At 43.1% G+C, this 21,087-nt stretch overlaps 2 protein-coding genes across 31 annotated transcripts in view; one reads left to right on the forward strand and one right to left on the reverse strand.

Annotated features, from left to right (window-relative positions):
- Positions 1-444: 444 nt before the first annotated feature.
- Positions 445-13,092, reverse strand: MTRFR (mitochondrial translation release factor in rescue). The gene is made up of 4 exons (XM_086347455.1): positions 13,006-13,092; positions 10,140-10,189; positions 2,559-2,859; positions 445-827 (listed from the first exon to the last, which is right to left on the reverse strand). The coding sequence occupies exons 3-4, from the start codon at positions 2,838-2,840 to the stop codon at positions 591-593; spliced, it is 519 nt and encodes a 172-aa protein (XP_086203581.1). The 5' UTR covers positions 2,841-2,859; positions 10,140-10,189; positions 13,006-13,092; the 3' UTR covers positions 445-590.
- A 307-nt stretch (positions 13,093-13,399) lies between these two features.
- MPHOSPH9 (M-phase phosphoprotein 9) overlaps positions 13,400-21,087 on the forward strand; it is a 55,572-nt gene continuing 47,884 nt past the window's right edge. For 10 of the 30 annotated variants that reach the window (XM_086347391.1, XM_086347404.1, XM_086347398.1 and 7 more), the window contains exons 1-3: positions 13,400-13,463; positions 16,258-16,520; positions 18,564-18,717. In XM_086347391.1, the coding sequence (XP_086203517.1) occupies positions 16,414-16,520; positions 18,564-18,717 (261 nt within the window). In that variant the 5' untranslated portion in view covers positions 13,400-13,463; positions 16,258-16,413. Of the gene's footprint in view, positions 13,638-13,773; positions 14,356-16,257; positions 16,521-18,563; positions 18,718-21,087 lie in introns of those variants that run through there. The other 20 variants (XM_086347394.1, XM_086347402.1, XM_086347393.1 and 17 more) reach the window with 12 other exon arrangements.

Raw genomic sequence — 21,087 nt, forward strand, 5'->3', positions numbered from 1 at the left:
GTGGTCACTTGTCAACAGTCTTAAGCTAATGGGGTAAATGGGCAGGTGGGCTACCAACCTGTAAATCTTCCACCATCTTGTTTTCTTTTATTCTCTTAACCTGACATGAAGCTAACGGACATCCACGTGTCAATGATCAGTCCCAGCGGATGACAAGGAGGCACTAAAAATGCTATTGTTTGACTCAATTCTATCATTTTCCCATAAGAAGTCTGTTAGTTTTTTTTTTCTTTCAAAAATACTTTCACTTCTCACTTTTGGTGATAAAATATGATACAGTCACACAAATGTATAGCTTAAAAGGGGATATGCTTCTACTTACCGCCCTGGTCAAGAAAAAGGACTCTGCAGCTGCCCAGGAAGCCCTCCAAGCCTCCTGTCACCATAACCTTTCCTCCCCCACAAAAGCGCCCCTGTTCCTTCTCCAGTAATGACTTCCTTGTGTTTCTTTATAGTTTTATTCTCAGAGTCTAAATCTCTATTCGTGACAGTCTGTCTGCCACTTAGAGACTTGGCTGTCTCTGGGGCCCGGCACACACGCTCTCCTCTGAAAGCCGCCACCCTGGAGGCCAGTCGGCAGGTTCTTTCAGTCAGAACCTGCAGTCCTCTCCGGGCACATTTTTACTGGATTCCCATTGTTCTTTCAAGAGTTTCTTTTTCTCGAGGGTTTCCTTTGCTCTTTTTTTTCTTTCTTGCTTTCTCTTCTCTGCCTCGCGTTTTTCTCTGCAAACGAGACTGTTTTCGCCATTGTAGAAGACGTCCACTTTCTCTTGCAGGATTCTCCGAGCTAGCTTTCTGTTTTGGTCAACGGATCTGGTCTGGTGGCACTGTAAGAGATGATATTTCATAATGTGAAACTGGTATGTCCTGGGCAGGACCTTGGGAATCATTAGACAACCTCATCCCTTTACAGAGGGGTTGGGCCCACAGGGGCAAAGCCACTTGTCAGGAGTCCCAGCGGTCAGCAGCAGGACAAAGGCCAAGCCCCTTCCTGCCTCTGCCCAGCCCGTGCCCAGTCCCACACCCTGGCTGTTACATGGCTTTCACTGTGACCATGCCAATATTTGAAGTGTTGTTTTGTTTAGAAGTAACAGTAGCCTTCAAAGAAAGTCCCCAGATAATTTTGGAAATGTCAACCAGTATGTCTAAGCAAGCCCTCTTGTGTGTCCCGTTTATAAACTTCTGTCTGAAGGAGGAAAATAGCCTCTTTTGGCATTAGTGGTAAAGAACCTGTCTGGTAATGTAGGAGACGTAAAAGACGTGGGTTCAATGCCTGAGTTGGAAAGATCCCCTGGAGAAAGGAATGGTAACCCACTCCAGTATTCTTGGCTGGAGAATCCCATGGACAGAGGAGCCTGGTAGGCTACAGTCCATAGGGTCGCAAAGAGCTGGACACCACTGTGGTGACTTAGCATGCATGCATGCGCTATTAGTCAACCATGATGTTCATTATGTAACATCTCATAACTGGCGAGTGCCTTGCAAAGCTAATTTATTTGATAAATTCTGTTAAATTAGGGTGAAAAGATAACATTTTGAGCAACTTTGGAGTAAGCTATATGAAACAGGTTAAACAAATTTAACTATGTCAGGTTTCAGAGTTTTATTTGTGGCTCATGAATAACAGTTTTTTTGAGGAGGAAACGAAAAATGATTGAGATTTTAACTAATATGCTCAGAAATATGGCAGCAAAGAACAGCTGTCAGGACCAGACTCTGGGTTTGGTCCGAGTTGACTCTGGCAGCTGGAGGAACCTCTCTGGGCCTCAGGCTCCACCTTATGAGCGTGGGCTTATAAAGATTAAGAGTTAACGTGAATGTGAAGCTCTCAGAACAGGGCCGGCTGGCAACATGCTCACATGATATGTAAGTACTTGCTAATGGTACCACTGGTGTAGGAAAACCCGCCAATCCTCTCTCCACTGCGCCTCGAGGCTTGTGCTGCCTTCAGGGCCCTGGGGCTACGGGACAGACCAGCAGTTCCAGAGCCAGTGAGCCCACTACCAAACCAGGAAACAAGAGAAAGCAGTACACCCTTTCTTAGAGTGCAGCATGTGTTGACGGCTGGCGATGTTCAGATCAGTGGTTGGATTTTTATATTCAGGAGGCTCTGTCGGCCCGTTCTGCTGAGGGTTGACACCAGTTTGCCTCGTTACCTCATTCAGTCCTTCTCCAGAAGGGCAGGTGTCGCTGACATTTACCAAAGGGGGGACAGAGAGACATGGAGGGTGCAGCCATCTGAGTCATCAGCCAGGTGGCTAAGGGCTGAGCCTGCTGGCAGACAGCCTGAGCCTGCTGGCAGACAGCCTGGGCCCGTGGGCTGCTTGGGGGCCCGGAGCCCATGTCAGGGCCACAGACAGAGCCCTCTGCAGCCCAGTGGCTCGACAAGAACTGTGGGGCCTGCCAAGTTCAAGGACAGCAGCAGTAAGAGTACAGCTGCACAGGATCCTGGGAGGGGGCTCCTGGGGCCGGGCCCGAGACCCACAGTCCCCCTACTGCTGGGGGCCACAGCTGTCACTCAGGAGAAATCAGGGGTCCCCGAGACCACCTTCCTCTACCTTGACGACGATGCCCGAGGGCACGTGTCTCAGCACCACGCAGTTGCTTGTTTTGTTGGTTGCCTGGCCCCCTGGACCGTGGCCTTTCACAAACTGCTCTTCAAGCTCACGCTCGTCCAGGGAAAGCAGTGTGGGGCGGTCCTTCTTGCCGGCCGCCTGCACTGGAGTGGCCACCGTTCCTGGGGACAGGAGTGGCAGCTTCTCGCAGAGCCGGAGTCCCCAGGGCACCGGGCACACTCTGGTCAGTGGAGCGGGAAAACGGAACAGACCTGAGGTACTCATGGCGAGGGGCTCTCAGGACCTGAATCAGACAGAGAGGAGAGCCTTCAGCCTTGTCTGCTCTCAAGATTAGATGAACTTCTTCAGGTTCTAAGATCACCTCTTATGCACCAGTTCAAAGGATCACCACCCATCTGGCAGGCAGGGGATTTAGGAAATCCGTGCAGACAGGACAACCGGCCGCACACACATACCTCTCCCTGGCCCTGCATTGTCTATAGTGTTCTCAGCACAGCAGTACATGCCCTGCCAGCTGGTAAATATTTTCTTGTAAAAGGACCAAAAATATCTTCAAAGCACCCAGAGGTGCCGTTTTCTCAGGAAGGAGAGGCTGCGAGTGTGAAATTCAAAAGCACGGGGCTGTAATTTGATGAGGAAATACCCCAAAGGACACCAAGCAAGACTTAGAATCTGAGTCAAGTGACATGATTTAAGTGTGTGAGAATCTCTGAAGTCAAAATGAAAAGACGACAGTATGTGGTGGTCTGTTTTAGAGCTGAGTTTAAACAGTCTGACGCAGTAAATATCACTATCAATCAATGTCCTGATTGTTGTTTTTTAATGTTTCCAGTTTCATGGATTTGAATAGGAACATCTGTTCCCTCAGAAGCACTGCCAATCACAGGATCCAACCAGCACTCATCCTTAGTGCTACCAAATCCACTGATTTTTTATTAAGGTGCCTGTTAGGTTCAAAGTAAAAGGCGAGGGAGAGGGAGGGACATGAGGTCAGAGAGCAAGATGCGGTCTTCACGGAGCTCACAGAATTTCTCCCAGTCAGAGAAGGTGTTCAAGAATGTGAGAGCTGCTGAACGGGAGGTTTCAATAACTACTCAAGATTAGCACACAGCTGAAGTGTCTTAGTTGACAAATGAATGGAGAATAACAGCCATGACGATGTGGTGAGTCCCACAGGCCTCCACTGTTTTTCGCGGGAAGGCAGAAGATCTGAAAGGCATTGTTAATTTTCAGAGGCCTACGTACTCTCCATGTGAACAGGGCAGGGGTGTGTGTCACAACCTTGGCCCGTTTTCTCATCTGAAAAATGCAGGAGAATAAGCCCTCTTCACTGGGGCCGCTCCGGTGGCTCAGCGGTAAAGAATCTGATTGCAAGGCAGGAGCCACAGGTTTGATCCCTGGGTAGGGACGAGCCCCTGGAGGAGGGCATGACAATGCACTCCAGTATTCTTGCCTGGAGAATTCCATGGACAGAGGAGCCTGGTGGGCTACGGTCCATAGGGTTGCAAAGGCCGACATGACTGAAGCAACTTGGCACGCATGCAAGCCCTCTCCATGCAACCCACATAGGTTTTGAGTGAACTCAGAGAAAAGAGTAGTATTCTGGAAAGGGCTTCGTTGATACTCCTGAAGGTATGAGACTGGTTTTTAGCAAAATCACCCAGGTGGATTTGGGGAAGTACAAATGTGCCCCTCACTTAAATACTTCTTGATCGAGGATTCTGTAGACACTGAAAAGAGATGTAGAGTTGTTTTTTTTTAATCGTAGTTGCTTTATGTCTTCCTCTAACAACTGCTTCTTGTGAGGCTCTAGACAGCTTCTTTTACCACTTGAAACCTTGTACATTCTAGCTCATGGCAACTGGTCTCTAGCACAGGTAGGAACTGGAGTTTACCTAAACCAACTTCTTCAGCCAAAAGTACTTAAGGTCTACCAAGTTATTTTTCACTGGGTTTCTCTTGGCTCATTTGCCTTTCACCCACCAGAAGTTCTGATGGCTGACGTCCTCTGGGCCCCACATGATCTCTGGTGACCTTATGGCAGAAACATGCTAGTGGGTGTGGCTTCCTTGCAAATATGTGCATTTTCTAAAATCTAAGTGCCTATCTTAGTTATCAGTACAGATGCCTTGGGTTGTTTCCAGAATGAATACAGAATTCTTCATCTCTATGGAAAATAAATACAATGAAATATACTTTTCAGTCTTTAGGCCAGTGCTAGTTTTCAATCTTGTAACTGACACTATGGTGCAAACCAATGGTCCACAGTCTTTTTTGGCAGACAGTTGTCTTCGTGGAAGACAATTATTCTATAGACCACAGGGGTGGAGAATGGTTTCAGGATGATTCACATTTATTGTGCACTTTATTTCTATTATTATTACATCAGCTCCACCTCAGATCATCAGGCCTTAGATTCCGGAGGTTGGGGCATGTGGGCGTGCTCAGTCGCTTGTCATGTTCAACTCTTTGCGACCCTAAAGGCTGTAGTGGGCCAGGCTCCTCTGTCCATGTGATTCTCCAGTCAAGAATACTGGAGTGAGTTGCCATGCCCTCCTCCAGGGGATCTTCCCAACCCAGGGATCCAACCCGTATCTCCTGCGGCTCCTGCAATGCAGGCGGATTCTTTACCGCTGAGCCACCAGGGAGGCCCCTGGGAGGTTGGGAACCTCTGGTCTAAACTCATATCTTCTTTGTGAAAAGTACAATGTTCCGTCAGTCCCAGTGGGTGATAATTAAGGTGGTGTTGGTTCATAAGATGCTCCGGGGCTACCAGGGGAGGTATTCTGAAACAAGAGTATGCCAGTGAAAGTGGTGCTTTAAAAATGGGTTCTGTTTATTGTGTGAAATATGTCAGAAGCATCCTCAGGAAAAGATGAACGATAAAGCCTTTCTCTGCCGTCTCTACAACAAAGAATCCGCTCCCCTATAAATGACTGAGTGAGACCAAGTCGATGTCCACAATTTCCTTCCCCTTATTTCTGCTTTCAGTCTACAGAACAGAATTCCTTTGTGTATTAGTGTCTGGTCCCTGGATTAGGTTCATGGAACAGGAGCCCAGTGCCTCTCCTGGGGCTGCCCTTCCGTTAGGCAATCTGACCAGGCAGGATGGAGGTAGAATACAGTGTGGCCACAAAGGAAAGGAAAGAGGTCTGAGATAGGGCGAAACTCCCAGACAAAGGGTAGAGAGGAGGAGAGCACTTTTATCAGCTGCTTTGTCGCCAGGTCGATGTGCTTCAAGTCTACCTTTCTGTCCTAGTTTAGAGCTGACACACACAGGAAGGTCTCCCACCCGACTGGAGTTCACGAAGGTCCCCAGTGTTCAGTTACTGGCTGCTTTGTCTAACAGCTAATTCCAACGGCCAATCGGATGATTCCAAATACTTTGAGTATCTCCTGGAGCTCTGGCTGGACTCCAAAAATGGCTAAAAATGACAAACACACCCGTGGCTCCACTTCCCTGAAGCTCGGGGAAGAAGACAGATTGGATTTCAGTTTTTGTGATACCCACAGAGCAACCCAAAGTCTTTGGGGAACAATAAAAGCAGCTCAAATTAGAGCTCATCCTGACATTAAAAAAAAAAAAAAGTAACAAGCAGTGTGAGTAAGGGGAAACCGGCAGTCGAAACAGCAAGCCCTGATTCCTTCCTGTTGGTGTGAGCCTCAGGCCTGGGTGGGGTCTCCACCCTGACTCCCCTCCACTCTGCTTTTCCCTGGAGGGCGGCTTCTGCGCTAGACAGCTGACTGCAATTTAGGTTAAAGCCGTGCTCTCTCACTTGGTCAAGCTGGAGATAAGAGGGCAGATGCCTTTACAACAGGGAACATTAATTTGCTCCATGAACATTTTCAGCATCTACTATATGCCTCAATGAGTCTGAGACTGCAGCATAAAATGGAAATGGAGACGTCTGTAAGTAAGGTATGTGCCAGAGCCTAGCATGGACGAGATGCCAGAGAGCAGTGGTTCTCAGACTTCACTGTGCCCCTGTCACCCGGAAGGCTGGTTATCAGGACTTCGAAGCTGCATCCTAGAAGGTGCCTTTGTTCCTGATAGGAGCCGGCAGAGTCCCTCCTCTGGCTTACTCGATCAGCCCAAACCAAGACAGACACCCAGCTCAGGGGTGGCATGCTCTGCTCTGGAATGTGGCCTGTGATTGGAGCACACACAGACTTTAAACAAGAGGCAGCGAGGTGAGGCTTGTTTCACCAATGGCTCAAAAGCTCTGGAGAGTGGTAAGGGGAGGTTACTACCTGTGCATCTTAGACACAGAGAAGGTATTTGAAATCTGGAAGGCTCAGGATTAGCTCTGGATCCACCTTCTGGATGCCATTTGCCTACCATTCACTGATGATGTTTTAGAAAGGTAGAGTACTAGTTTCCTCTTAGACACAACTTCTTAGTGTATCAACCTTGTGGGAATCATCCAAACTAAGCAAAGGAACAGGTGTGGAGATTCACTGAAATGGGGTGCTTTAGCAAAGATGGGGCTTCTCAGGTGGCTCAGTGGTAAAGTATTGGCCTGCCAAGCAGGAGATGCAGGTTCGATCCCTGGGTCAGGAAGATCCCCTGGAGAAAATGGCAACTGACTCCAGTATTCTTGCCATGGAGAATCTCATGGACAGAGGAGCCTGGAGGGCTACAGTCCATGGGATCGCAAAGAGTCGGATACGACTGAGTGACTAAACGACAACAATAGGAAAGGTGATAGTTCACACTTTCATGGCTCTAACTTTCATGCACAAATTCTTTAGGGATCCTGTTAAATAGGATGCAGCTCATTAGGTCTGGGGTGGGGCTTGACTAGTGACTAGTGAAGTCACTCAGTCGTGTCTGACTCTTCGCGACCCCATGGACTGTAGCCTACCAGGCTCCTCTGTCCATGGGATTTTCCAGGCAAGAGTGCTGGAGTGGGTTGCCATTTCCTTCTCCAGGGGATCTTCCCAACATTGTAGCAGATCGTTTACCCTGGGTCTCCCGCATTGTAAGCAGATGCTTTTACCCTGGAGCCACCAGGGAAGTCCCCCACAGGGGTGGGGCTTGAGACCCTGCCTTTCTAACCAGCTCTCAGGTAAGGTGGCTGCTGCCTGCAGTCCTGGCTCTTAGGATTATATGACTGCTGGGTAAGAGTCTTAGGATCGTGTTGACAATGATGGAGGTGGAGAAGGTGGAAAGGGAAGGAACAGGCAAGAGAGGAAAGACATTTGGAGAAAAGAATGAAATAAATGTCGAGTTGAGCAAAAAGAGCAGGTGAAATGGTCACGAGGGGATTGAGAAACTGGGTCATCTGAAAAAAAGAACACCAAAAATGTTGCTTCTATTGCATTAATGTTCTAGAACAGCAATGTATAACAGAAATACAGCACAAGCCACGTGTGAAATTCTAAATTTTCTAAGCCACACTAAAAAGAGTAAATAGCAACTGATGAAGTAAATTTCAATATACTTTACTTAATCCAGTACATCCCAAATATACTTAGGTCAACATGTGATCACTATAAAAATTATTGAGATTTCCTTTTTATATGAGGTCTGCACAATCTGAGGTGTGGCCACGCTCATAGCACATGTTGGTCTGGACTAGCCATGAGTGCTCACGGCTACTGTAGTGGCTAAGGGAGTTCTGGAGTCTTCCAATCAGTGTGGTCCATGGAGCAGCAGCGCCACCGAGAGCTTGTTGGGTCTGAAGAATCTCAGGTCCCACCCCAGGCCTTCTACATGAGAACCCGCGTTTTCATAAGATCCTCAAGTGATTCAGCAGCACATTCAAGTTTGAGAAGCAAAGGACACAGGAATTAGCAAGTTCTTCCAGCTGCTTTTCAGAGCTTGTTGTCTCTTATGTTGGTAATATTTCAGAAGTTGAGGCCAGAATGCAGCAGGGCTGTTTACCTGCTTAGTCATGGTCTTGTTTCCCCTTCCTGAAGGAGATAAACTAGATCTCAAAAACAATGATCTCATCAAGGGTGAAGAACCAAATTCATTGAGCTTTTAAAAAGACAAAATGGCCAGCTGATGGCACCAGAAGCTAAGTGAGAGGATTTTCTGAGAAATGCTTAATAATAATCTATAGTTTGAAAGTGTGTTTGGGGGACTTCCCTGGTGGTCGTGATTAAGAATCCACCTTGCAATGCAGGAGACGTGGGCTTGATCCCTGGTCTGGGAATTAAGATCCCACCTGCCATGACGCAACTAAGCCCACACCACAACTAACTAGAGGGTCTGTGTGATGCAGAAAAAGATTCTGTATGACTCAAGGAAGATCCTGTGTGCTGAAACTAAGATAAGACCTGACGCTGCCAATCCGTAAGTAAATACATTTGAAAAAAACCCAAAAGTGTGTTTTGGTGTTCCCTGCCAAATGGGAGTAAAGAGAAAGCACCCTTCCTTTCCCTTTCACATCCAGCTCAAGCTTCTGTTCCGATTACCTGAAATCCTCATGAAGAAGTGAAGTGAAAGTCGCTCAGTCACGTCCAACTCTTTGCAACCCAATCGACTGGAGCCCGCCAGGCTCCTCTGTCCATGGAATTCTCCAGGCAAGAATATTGGAGTGGGTTGCCATGCCCTTCTCCAGGGGATCTTCCCCATCCAGGGATCAAACCCAGGTCTCCAGCATCACAGGCAGATTCTTTACAGTTTGAGTTACCTGGGAAACCCAAATCCTCATGAAGGCTGGAACACATCCCCAAACAGAACCCCAGGGAACCGTGGCTCAGGCTTGACACAGACCCTGTCACTTCCTAGGCTGGGGGTTCTCCACTGAAGAGAAAGCACCGTCCAGCCACAGTAAGTGTTTCCAGAGAACTATTCCTCAAAAAAAAAAAAAAAAGCACAATGGACTGAGCAGGAAAGGACAACAGAGCTGTCAAAAGGACAGAGCTGACGACAGAGGACAAGAGAATAAGGAGACCACTCCTGAGTTTGGTTTAAATTCAATAGGCTTACTGCTGCCCAGTTCTAGAGACAACTAATAAAGTAGATAAAGAGAAAAGCTTTCAATTCATACAATACCAACAGCCCATTCAGTTTTTTTTAAACAGAAAACGTTGAATCCACAATTACACCTTTCCTATTTGGGTGCATCACTGTGATTTTCTTCTATTTATGGCGCCTAACAGAACTCTGTTATTTATCAACTATGCTATCAAAATAAGACAGACACATAAAAAAGCAGCAATGATTACACTCCACATTTTTCTCGAAAAGTTGCAAAGACTCTATTAATGATGCCTTGTATTTGTTTAGGATGTCTGTTTTCAAACCACATTCAAATACATTATTGTATGTCATACAAATAAAAGATGAGATGCATACTATGTGGAATATTTCAGGAAGACTTATTTTCGAAGAACATTCCATTTTCTTAAACTAAATTTGTCCTTCCCAACCCTTGTTTCTTAACCTTTCATAACATCTCCAGATTTGTTCTTCCCCAAGCTCCTTAAAGAGTATTAGCTCATTTTCAATTTCCTCTTGACCCTTTCTCTCCATTATTTGTCCCTACTACTGTCTACTGCTCTGTAGTCAGTGTGACCTGAGTCAGTGTCTCAACGCCATGATTTACTCACCGTGCAGCTCTGGCCATGTTTCCAAATCTGTAAAATGGAGGTTATACCACCTAGGAAGAGAACAAAAAATTGCACAGGTTGCCATAGATTTAAAGCACTTAGTGGTGCTCCAAAGCACACAAAGCTCAGCAACCTCTGGCTGACAAAACACAAGCCCAGTCTGCAAACGGATTATTTCATGGACTTACGTTTTAAAAGCTCAGAGGAAAGATATCTAGAACATGACCTGCAAACTATTTTACTTGGTATGGTCCAATTTTAGAAATACTTGGGGACCATGCGATCATCAAAGACTCGCTGTTTGGTGAGGTCATAATTGTGGTCTATGAAATCAAGTGCCAGAGAGGTAATTATGATGCAGAGAATACAGCCTGACTTCCCAGCTGGTTTCAAAGTGAAAGATAAAAACTACCTTCATCAAAGCAAGTCCTGCTTTAAATATACAGATATTTAGGAATTATCTGATATAGTAAGAAAAATTATGAGGGGTAGGAAAGGTAAAAAAAAAAATGTACACCTGATATTAAATACACCATATTTAAATGTACACCTGCTCATTTATTTTCATGTCCAGTGGTTTTAGTTTTAGAGTTCCTCATTTTTCCTGTGGGGGACAGCCCTCCCCAACCCCCATCAATGACAAGCTGTTTGGATATAAGAATTACTGACACCAAGTAACACCCTGCTTAATAGACATTAAATGCCTCAAGCAGTTAACAGCCAGTATTACTGAATAGCTTAATCTTATCCCAATCAAGGAGCTCCACTCAAAACTGTCATTTGAAGCCTTCATGGCAAAAGAGGAATACTTCAGCAATGCATGCTCAGTCGTTCCGTTGTGTCTGACTCTTTGTGACCCCATGGACTGTAGCCCGCCAGGCTTCTCTGTCCATGGGATTATCCCAGCAAGAATACTGGAGTGGGTTGCCGTTTCCTCTTCCAGGAGATCTTCCCAACCCAAGGATTGAACCCACATTTCCTGTGGCTCCTGCATTGGCAGGTGGATTCATTACCACTGAGCCACCTGGGAAGCCCCACTTGAGCAATATGATGTTATAATAAAGTCATATGGTAATCACACTCTTATAAAGCCATAAAATATTAGTGTAAGCTTACACACAAGTAATGCAAAATCTCCAGTATGAGGAGAGGGAGGTTAAATTAGATGAATAGTTACTGGGCTTCCCTGGTGTCTCAGATGGTAAAGAATCCGCCTGCGATGCAGGAAACCTGGGTTCTATCCTTGGGTTGGGAAGATCCCCTAGGGGAGGGCATGGCAACCCACTCCAGGATTCTTACCTGGAGAATCCCCACGGACAGAGGAGCCTGGCGGGCTACAGTCTATGGGATAGAAAAGAGTTGGACACAACTGAGTCACTAAGCACAGCACACACGGCACATACTTGTATTTCTAAAGCCTTCTCTTCCCTAGTTATTTTTATAAAGCTTCTTTTTAGTCCAATTAGTCAAAAGCAATTTCCACTCTGAATTTGTAAAAATTTAGACTCCTTCAAAGAGGTTAAATTAAGAAATAAGGTGTGAGTACCTTTACCAAAATATTTCGTATCAGTTGGTTAACAAGATAACTTGGTTAATCAGAATACTAGCTCCTGAACATGTTGGCTTACTAATTAATAACAGATTAATAGGTTCTTTGAAACTTACCTAAAATCACACTGCCAAAAACAAACGCACTGAAACTAAACAAAATCCATCTGATTCTGTATCGAAAAGCCATGCTCTCCTGCCTAGTGCATGATTAGGAACTAATATCCAGTACTCGATGTTGGGGTTAACATTTTTCTTGAAGGAAACACACCTCCCTTTGCCTGGAGCTGTCCCAGGAATCCACTCTCCCTTTCTTGTGTTAGTGCAAGATTCTATAGTATCTCAATTATAGATTTTTAACCAACTGAAATTAGCGGTAAAACTGCTTTTTGTTTTGTTTTTTGATGGACTTGAAATAGACATTGAAAATAGAGCCGTGTGCTTAAAAGTAATTTGATTTAGTCTAAGTATTAAACACAGTACTGATTGGTGGATTAATACAATTGGGAGGAGGATTTGATTTATTTACGTTTGAGATCTTCCATACACTGATAAGATTTTGGAGAGAATGAATTTTTACTGTTGAGACAAAATTGTTAGGTGTTTTTACAAGGCTCTGACCAGATGAAACGCCTCTTGGCAGATTTGTTATTCCAAAGGCAAATAACATCTGCTCCTGGCTTCTGCATCCTGCATCCTTCTACTCCTGCATCCTGGCTTCTCAGGCACACCTAAGGACAGGGCTAGCGATGAGCCTTTACTGGGGGTTCAGGACACTTAGAGGTAAATCTAAGAGCTGGAAGTACTTTAAAGTACTTTCGTCTGAAAAACGCAGACTAAACACTGCGTATGAGATGGGCTGGGGGGCCCACGGGAAGGGACGTGGGTTCTCTGTGGTCCTTCGAAAGGCTTGGCAGGAGCAAAACCCTCACAATGCCTAAAACAGGCCCAGCTGCATGATCATAGCTACCCAAGGCTCCGCCGAACAAGTAAATGAGCATCGATCCATTTGCCCTCCGGCTTCGGTGGAACTGTTTTCCCCATAACGGTGGGCTCTCGTCCTCGCCCGTCCCCCAAGTCCGTGAAGAGCCCAGTGCTGACCCCCCACCAGCCTAAGGTAAATCAGATCCAGGGACAATTTAGTTCAGGTGTACGGGCCGGCTTCATCTCACCGCCAGTGGGGCCTCCAGGTCAATGGGCGGCGCGACTCGGTCGCAAAACAGGGAAATTCAGGGATTCCAGCTCCCAATCCTCTCTCCAGAGCCCCTGATGATCGTGGGCAACCGTGTGGATGCCGAGCTTCTCCACAGACGCTTACCTGACCTCAGGAATGGCCTTCCGCCCCCAGTGTTCTAGAGAACCGAAATCACCTCAGGAGCGGGATCGCTAACTCGCTTCCCGGTCTGCGCACGCGCGGCTCTCCAGCCGCAGCTGCCCTCAGGCCTGAGAGCCCCCCCGTCTTACCTATTGCGCATGCGGGAAGCTAAGTAGTCTTTCCCGCGTGGCTGCCGTAGGTTCCCAGAGAGCCAATCAGAGGAGAGGACTTGACAGCAGGCCCCGCCCCTCTCGTTTCCCCGGCGGCTGACCTTCGTCTCTGGTGGGAGCTGGGGGACAGGAAAGGGAAGCCGAAGCGCTCGCCGCTGCACGGCCGTCTCCGCCCCCTTCCAAGTAACCAATCGCGACCAAGACGCCGGGCGCGCGCACGCTCCCTCGAGTTTAACGGTCGCGAGAGGCAGAGCGCCCGACCCTGACATCGGCAGTGGGAGCGGCGGCCAGGTAAGTGGCCGCCGGCCTGCTGGGAGCTGCCAGTCGCAGGGGACAGGGGACGCGACGTCGAGGACACCGAGCCAACGGACCCCTGAGTGTGCTGATGGGTTAGGGCGGGGGAAGACAACAGTCAGGTGACAACCACCCCACCGGAGCCCGCGGGCGTGTGGGGGCTTTCTCCCGGTCCGTACGCCTTTTCTAGACTCTGTGCCCTTGAGTGACACCCGCGCGGCCCAATCGCTGAGCGCCTCTTCCCCAGGGGCGGGGGGCTTGAGGGATTTCGCTTTTCTTCTTCTTCTTTTTTTTTTTTTTTGACCAGGTTCCTGGGCTTCCTTTGAGAATCAGTACTGTAGTTGTTGCACCGACAGTTTTAACTCCGGCCTCCCTGCTGACTACGATTTAGGCGAGAACCAGCAGCGGCGGTCTGGCTGTCAGCGCGAAAATGTCAGAATCTGGCCTCAAAACCTGAAATCATCCCTTCTTTCCCCTTCTCGGGTTCCCAACAAAGCAGAACGCCTGGTTAACTTTAATATTCTCAGCAGACCCCGTATCAGTCGTTCCCTTTCCTCCTAACTCCCTTTTACCCTTTTGGAACTGGGGGCATCCAAAGCGTCATATTTTGTTTGTGGGAGATACAAAAACGTCTCCGTTCTTATATCCATTCTCCATCAGGTTCTTAAAATTCTGCATTGTGTATCTTTTTTAAAAAACTCATCCCCCCGCATCCCTCTCCCCACCTTCACGCTGTGCTAGGGAGGCATCATCACATTTCAAGATGCATCTGGGTCTACTGCGTCCGGATTAACTCAACGGGGGAAATAATAGATGGGGTTGCATGCAGATCCATGTCCCCAGAGAGCTTGCGTTTTCCTGGTGGAAGACCAAGGTGATTTGAATTCAGGTATTTTCATTGCCAGATGGAAGGTGCGGCCCCTGAGTTTGTCAGTATCCTTTGTCGTTGGTGATGGGCTGAGTCACTGGGGAGAAATCCATTTAGCTAGATCGGGTTACCCTTGGCCTTCACACCTGTCCCTGAAGGAAACGGTTCCTTTGTGAGCTGATGCTTTCTTTCAACGTTGTCCTTTGTAAAACCAGGCCGTAGAAAGTGGGAACGTAGAGGAACCAGAATTATTTTCCTCCATTGCGTCCCCTAAAGCTTCCATCTTGTCAGCAGCATAGGTTTTCTTTTATTCTTTTTTCCCCCTGTTATTCCTTGGCTTGTTTTTTGTTTTTTTTTTTAAGTACATGAATTCCTTAAAAAGGAGGCAATTGACTTGTTATAGCCAGTTTACCTCTGTACATCTAGCTTCAGTTAAATTTTAGTGGACCTGGCAAATAGTTTATTTTTTCAGAAGTAATTTAAAGTACTCTGTGTATATAGTATACAGTGCAAAATGCATTCTTTCCACCCCCACCTTCAGTGGGGAAACAAGCATTGTTAACAGTTTAACTGGCTGTTTTCAATACCAAATTAAATAGTAAGTAGTTCCCATTCATCTGTTCATGGTATAAATCAACAAGCATGCTTGATAAAATGTATTAAAGGAATGAACAACCAAAAAAAAAAAAGGAATGAACAAGGCATGTAAGTTTTCCAATTATTACACAGAATTGTGTCTGGAACCTTGCTCATTAAGCATCTAAAGTTTTGAAACGTTACCTGAAAAAATACTAGTTCAGTTCAGTCGCTCAGTCATGTACGACTCTTTTCGACCCCATGGACTGCAGCACACCAGGCTTCCCTGTCCATCACCAACTCCTGGAGCTTACTCAAACTCATGTCCGTCGAGTCAGTGATGCCATCCAACCATCTCATCCTCTGTTGACCCCTTCTCCTGCCTTCAACTCCTACTGCTACTTCTGTAAATCACTGTTATTGTAGATTTTTTATTGAGATACAAGTTACCATAAAATTTATTCTTTTAAAGTGTACAATTCAGTGATTTTTTTAGTATAGTCACAGGGTTGTGCTATTCATCACCACTGTCTAATTCTAGAACTTTTCATCTCCCCAGAAAGACACCCTATGCCCATTTTGGTCAGTCTCATTCTCTCCTCCCAGCTCCTGGCAACCATTTGTCTCCTTTCTTTCTCTATAGATTTGCCTACTCTAGATCCTTTGTATAAATGGAATCATATAATATGGTCTTTTGTTGGGCTTCTTTTATTTTGTGTGTGTGTGTGTGTGTGTGTGTATTTTTTTTTGGCTACACCTTGTGCTGCTTGCAGGGTCTTAGTTCCTCCGCCAGGGATTGAACCTGGGCCCACAGCTGTAACAGGCCTGAGCCCTAACCCCTGGACCGCCGGAGAATTCCCTTTAGCATAATGTTTTAAATGTTTATCCACAGTGTAGCATAATTCCGCACTTTATTACTTTCTATGACTGAGAAATATTATATGGATTGTTGTTGTTCAGTCACTAAGCCTTGTCTGACTGTTTGTGACCCAGTGGACTGTGGCATGCCAGGCTTTTCTGTCCTCCCTTATCTCTTGGAGTTTGTTCAGATTCGTGTCCATTGAGTCAGTGATGCTGTCTACCCGTTTCATCCTCTGCGGCCCACTTCTCCTTTTGCTTTCAGTCTTTCCCAGCATCAGGGTCTTTTCCAGTGAATCCGCTCTTCACGTCATATGGATACACCACATTTATTTATCCAACAGTTGATGGACATTGGAGTTGTTTCTGAATTTTGGCTATTACGAAAAGTGTTGCTATCCTTAATGTAGATTTGTATAAAAGGATCAAGGTTTCTAAAGGTTTGACAAAGTTTTTTGTAATAGTATTTTGTTCCCCATTCATTTTCAGACTCTCCTGGGACCTTCAGATATTTCACTTCTGAATGTCAGCAACTGAAAATGCCTGTAGACGATGAAGCATCTGAAGATGACTCAGATTCAGTTTCTTCAAACAGTGCAAGAACCTGAATTTTCAAATGAGAGCGTGTAACAATTTCTGTACACTATGGAAGATTTTGACTTGGGGAAGCCCTCACAGAAAGCTTCATCTTCTATAGAATCTGATATAAAAAATTCTCCTCATTCTCTTGGACTGAACTTAAATACTAATAGGTAAGAATGGGAATAGATTTTTTAATGTAATGACAAATCAAAATAACTTCATTTGCATAATTTGCCAGTTTATACAAATAGTGTCATACTTACTGTTTGCATTTTTAAAACCCGAAAACTGAGATCAGGAACCGTTCAAGGACAGTTGTTTAAGAATAATTTCAGTACTTCCATGTTCTTCATTTCTCTCAGAGATACGCTTTCGTATGGGGAACGTTGTGAAAAAGAACTTGTTTTGCTAGATGCAGTTCTCTTTACATTTTTTTTTTTTTTTGGTAAATTACAAGCATATCTTTAAAATTTAATTGCCTAAATATTGTTTCTCCATTTTGAAATTAAGAGGAAAAATAATGTTTCATGTTGCAGGAATACCTCACCAGTCTTGAAAGTAGCAATTTCAAGATTGAAAAAAAATTGAATACTAGGAAGTTAGCAAAAAAGCAGGCGGAGTTGACAAAACAGATGCTACCAAACAATGCATTTTATGCATTTCTTTTTAAATTATCCCATGTTTGGTTTGTTTGAATCAGGGCCTGTTTACTCTCATTTTTTTACATGGTCAGACAAGTTGATTATTTGGTTTCTAAACTTTTTGTTGTTATTCAGTCATTAAGTCATGTCCAGTTCTTTGAGACCCCATGAACTAAAGCACCCCAGCTTCAGAATTTGCATTAGCTTACAAACAGCAAAGAGGCAGAGACCATTTATCACCTATAAAAAGCAAGTACAGTAAAGCAGAAACACAGCAGTCTGGCGCTTACTGGTAAAGGAGCAAACTTGCACACAGTAATAGATCTTGAAGAAATTGTGTATTTTAAATAAATTCCTTAAAAGATTTGTTTATTCTTTGCCCTCCTCTGGAGAAATTTAAGGCAGCTTACAAGAATATATAAAATGAGAAAGCATAAAGTAGGGTAAAAAGGGAGAAGAAAAAAAAAAGCACGGGACATGGTCCAGAAACACTTGCCATCGTAATCTGTACCTACTTCCTGAATGTTGGCCACGCTTTTTGTTTCCTGTGTCATCATTTGGCAGCCCTTTTGAAATTACTTCTAGAAGAAATCCTTTTTAGAACATAGTGTTTGATTTGCCTGGAGGAACTTAAATGTGCCTTTCTAATGAAAATTATGTCACTGAACTGTCTCCCTTTTATTGTGACTGGCAGTTAAATTGGCCAAATTTAAACTTGATTATTATACAACTGTAATTGTGTATTAAACCCTTAATGAATACCATATTATGTTCTTTCCCTTGAATTTTTATTAGTATTTTTCTGATCCTAACTCTTTATTATATTACTGTTATTTTCATTAGTGTCCTCTTTTTCACAAATTGTTTGTAAAACAAAGCAGAGTATCAATAAATAAAAGAAAAATGACCTTTCAGTGGTTGGAATTTAAATAAATTTTAATGTCCCTAATTATGCCTTGTGTTTTTATAAAGCAAATCTGAAATAAACTCCTCTCAGATTTGGAAAAGCAGTCCTCCTGGGAAAAATTAGTGCTATTTTATACATTGAATAGGCTAAATAAGTCCTGAATATCTGCTACTAATTTGCTTGGCACTACTTTTATTCAAAGACAGTGCAAAGATAAGCATGAGCTTATCATGCCAAATTAGGGGGATCCAGTTAACAAGACGTGACTGTAATTCTGGGCAGTGGAGAAAGGATCTCTATTACAATAAAGGACTACTCTTAAAGTGGAGTGAAATACTCCTCTGGAGTAATTTAGATCAGAGTCACTGAGAATTTTCCTTATTGTTTAGCATACACTTTTATCTTCTGCTCTACTTTGGAGTATTCTCTCCCTTCTGAAGGTCTTTCTGTTTTGTTCTTAAAAATATAATTAAGTGCTATCTGTCTTTTCACTGCTGTTTTCCTTTCACGGACAAACTTGTGATCAGATTTTCAGCAAATGAGGTGCTCTTAAGTAGGATTAAGTATCAGTAGTTTTGTACTGCTCTGCTAAATCTTGAACTGCTGAATTATTCAACACTTTGGTAGAATGAAGAAAACCATGTGAATTATTTATGTTTCAACAGAAGTAGTCCCCACCTTAGTACAAATGGGGTATCCTCTTTCTCAGGGAAGACCAGACCATCTGTAATTCAAGGTACAGTTGAAGTCCTCACCTCTTTAATGCAAGAGCTACAAAACAGTGGAAAGACTGATTCGGAACTTTGGAAAAACTGTGAGGTATCTAGTTTTGTTTTATTTTTGGAATTAAACAATTTCTGTTTATGAATATGCCTCTACTAAACTCTAAATTACTAGCAATTTATATTCTAAAGAGCATGATACTTAAGTTATTGCTAGAATAAAGCAGTCAAGTATATTAATTAAGGAACAATATAGAACAAATGTGAACAAGATGATCAAAAGTACATTTTAACAATATAGTCACTAATACATAAATTAGACATTCTAATTTATATATTGTGAATGTGAACTAAAATACTTTGTTATACTTTGTTAGGTTTTTTTGTTAGTTTTTATAAACTAAAATGTCTTTTTTCAGAAAAATGAGAATCGTCAACCAAGTTATTGATGTTTGTTACTAATCCTAATCTTTTAAGTAACTTAAACAGAATTGTCATGATTTTGTAAAACATAAATTCACTTTGAAATATTTTGAATGCTCTGTTTATAAATAAGGCTTCTGTTTCATACCTTATTGCGTTTAGCTGTGCTTTATTGACTTACATTGATTATTCAGGTCAAGTGGCTCGCTCTTTTGTCCATAGGTTAAATTGCGATATAAAAATTTAATAGTTAAAAGAATATTTATATGTAAATTTTGTGTCATGCAGTAATGCCCACGATACACTTTTCCAAGGCTAGGTTGGTAATGCTTTGTAGAAATGTATAAAACGTTATTATTAAATTCTTTATTTAGAGAGCAGTAAATTTTGTTTTAAATGTTAATTATAGTTCTAAGACTATAATCTGTGTTAATTTTCAGAATGTGGAATAAATAGAATGAAAGATTATCTGGTTTAAGAAATCAGTAATAGCTACTTATATTCATTATCCATAATCGTTAGAGTTATAAAAATGACTGTTATGGCAAACTTAAAAGAAAACTGTTTAATTTTTTATACTTTTTTTTCCACATAATGATCAGTATGTGCTAATGCAAAAGACCTATAAAATGTCCTTGTAAAATGATGTAAATAATAATGGAATGTTTTATGAAATGTGTCCCCTAGTGCTTTAAAAAAAAATGAGGCAAATTGCCTGAATGTGGCTTGACGTCTGGTAAATTCATTTTTAACTAGAAAGTTTTATGTGAAATCTTTGAAATCAACATCTTCAATCAGAATCAGATTATATTTGTGAATTTAAGACATAGATTATTACATGCCAGGATACCAGCTAGCTGCTTAAACCTCCTAACATTTGAACTGGTTTCTTTCTGCCCTTTCTTCTGTGATCTAACAGGTTTTTAAAATTATGTTTCGTATTAACTGACTTTAATTTTCATAATGTAGGCATATAATTGATTATTCACTGAAGAGCTTTGTAAGCTATTTCATACTTTGACGGAAAGTGAAATGCTATTTTGGCCATTTCAGTAAAACTTCTTGAATTTGTTTTGTGTGTTTTTGTAACATATGAAAATAAAGGCCTCTGATGCTTTAGGATAGTGCTTTAGAAAGAATGGGAGGGTAAATATCGTGTAAGTCTTATTCCTGACTCTTCCCTGAATTTCATGTTTATACCTTTCTTTTGGAATAGTAACATTTGTCTGATTTCTACCAGTTGTAAGAAGCTAATGTACATTATTAAAGAACTAAACCTTCTACAGAGCTCTGGAAGAGATCTGGTGATGACCTGATTCTTTAGAATTCTTTTATTAAAACTTCTCTTCTGGAATTCTCAAAGTTTATCACTGCTTAAACTCAGGAAGGTTATATATTTTTATTCTATCAGGAAAGAATCTATTAACACATTTCTGTAGAAATACTTTAAGATACTCTTTTTGTTTGGTTTTGGCTGTGCTGTGTGGCTTGTGGAATCTTAGTTCCCCGACCAGGGATTGAAACTGAGTCCACTGCAGTGAATGCACCGAGTCCTAATCACTGGACCCCCAGGCAACTTCTCTAATGCATTTTAAAGTACTTGCTAATATTTCTATGATTATAAGAAAATTGTAAAGCATATCATTATCTATAGCATTTTAATTATTTAGCACTACTGATTATAATAATAATAATTATCTGATGATTATTGCTTACCTATTTGCCAGGCGGTATACGAGATACTTTCTGTCAGTGGCCCTCAACCTTATTAGACCTGAAGCTCCCTTTTTATAACAGCTTTTAAAATAACATCAACTTATATTGTCCTGAAATGAAATTCACAGATAATATAACCTGCTTGTATCTGCTTTTAAAAAAAGTCAGTGTAATGTCCTGTGATATAAAGGAGTAATAATACTTATTTATAATAAGATAATATGTAAATATATAAATGCTCAGATGTATCTACATTAGAGAACATAATGAAGCAGTCCAGCATTTACCTCTGTGTAGATCTCCATGAGCACAGCAGCTATCAGCACAG

Source organism: Bos grunniens, chromosome 17, assembly GCF_055505025.1.
Source record: "Bos grunniens cultivar Pamir isolate PY7600 chromosome 17, Bosgru_T2T1.0, whole genome shotgun sequence".
Classification (NCBI taxonomy): domain Eukaryota; kingdom Metazoa; phylum Chordata; class Mammalia; order Artiodactyla; family Bovidae; genus Bos; species Bos grunniens.

What these genes read in the sequence shown, in the direction of transcription:
- MTRFR (XM_086347455.1), bottom strand. Translation starts at nt 2,840, where the DNA reads ATGAGTACCTCAGGTCTGTTCCGTTTTCCCGCTCCACTGACCAGAGTG. An exon ending in CCTCGGGCATCGTCGTCAAG is followed by an intron (nt 828 to 2,558) that starts GTAGAGGAAGGT and finishes CATCTCTTACAG; the next exon opens with TGCCACCAGACCAGATCCGT.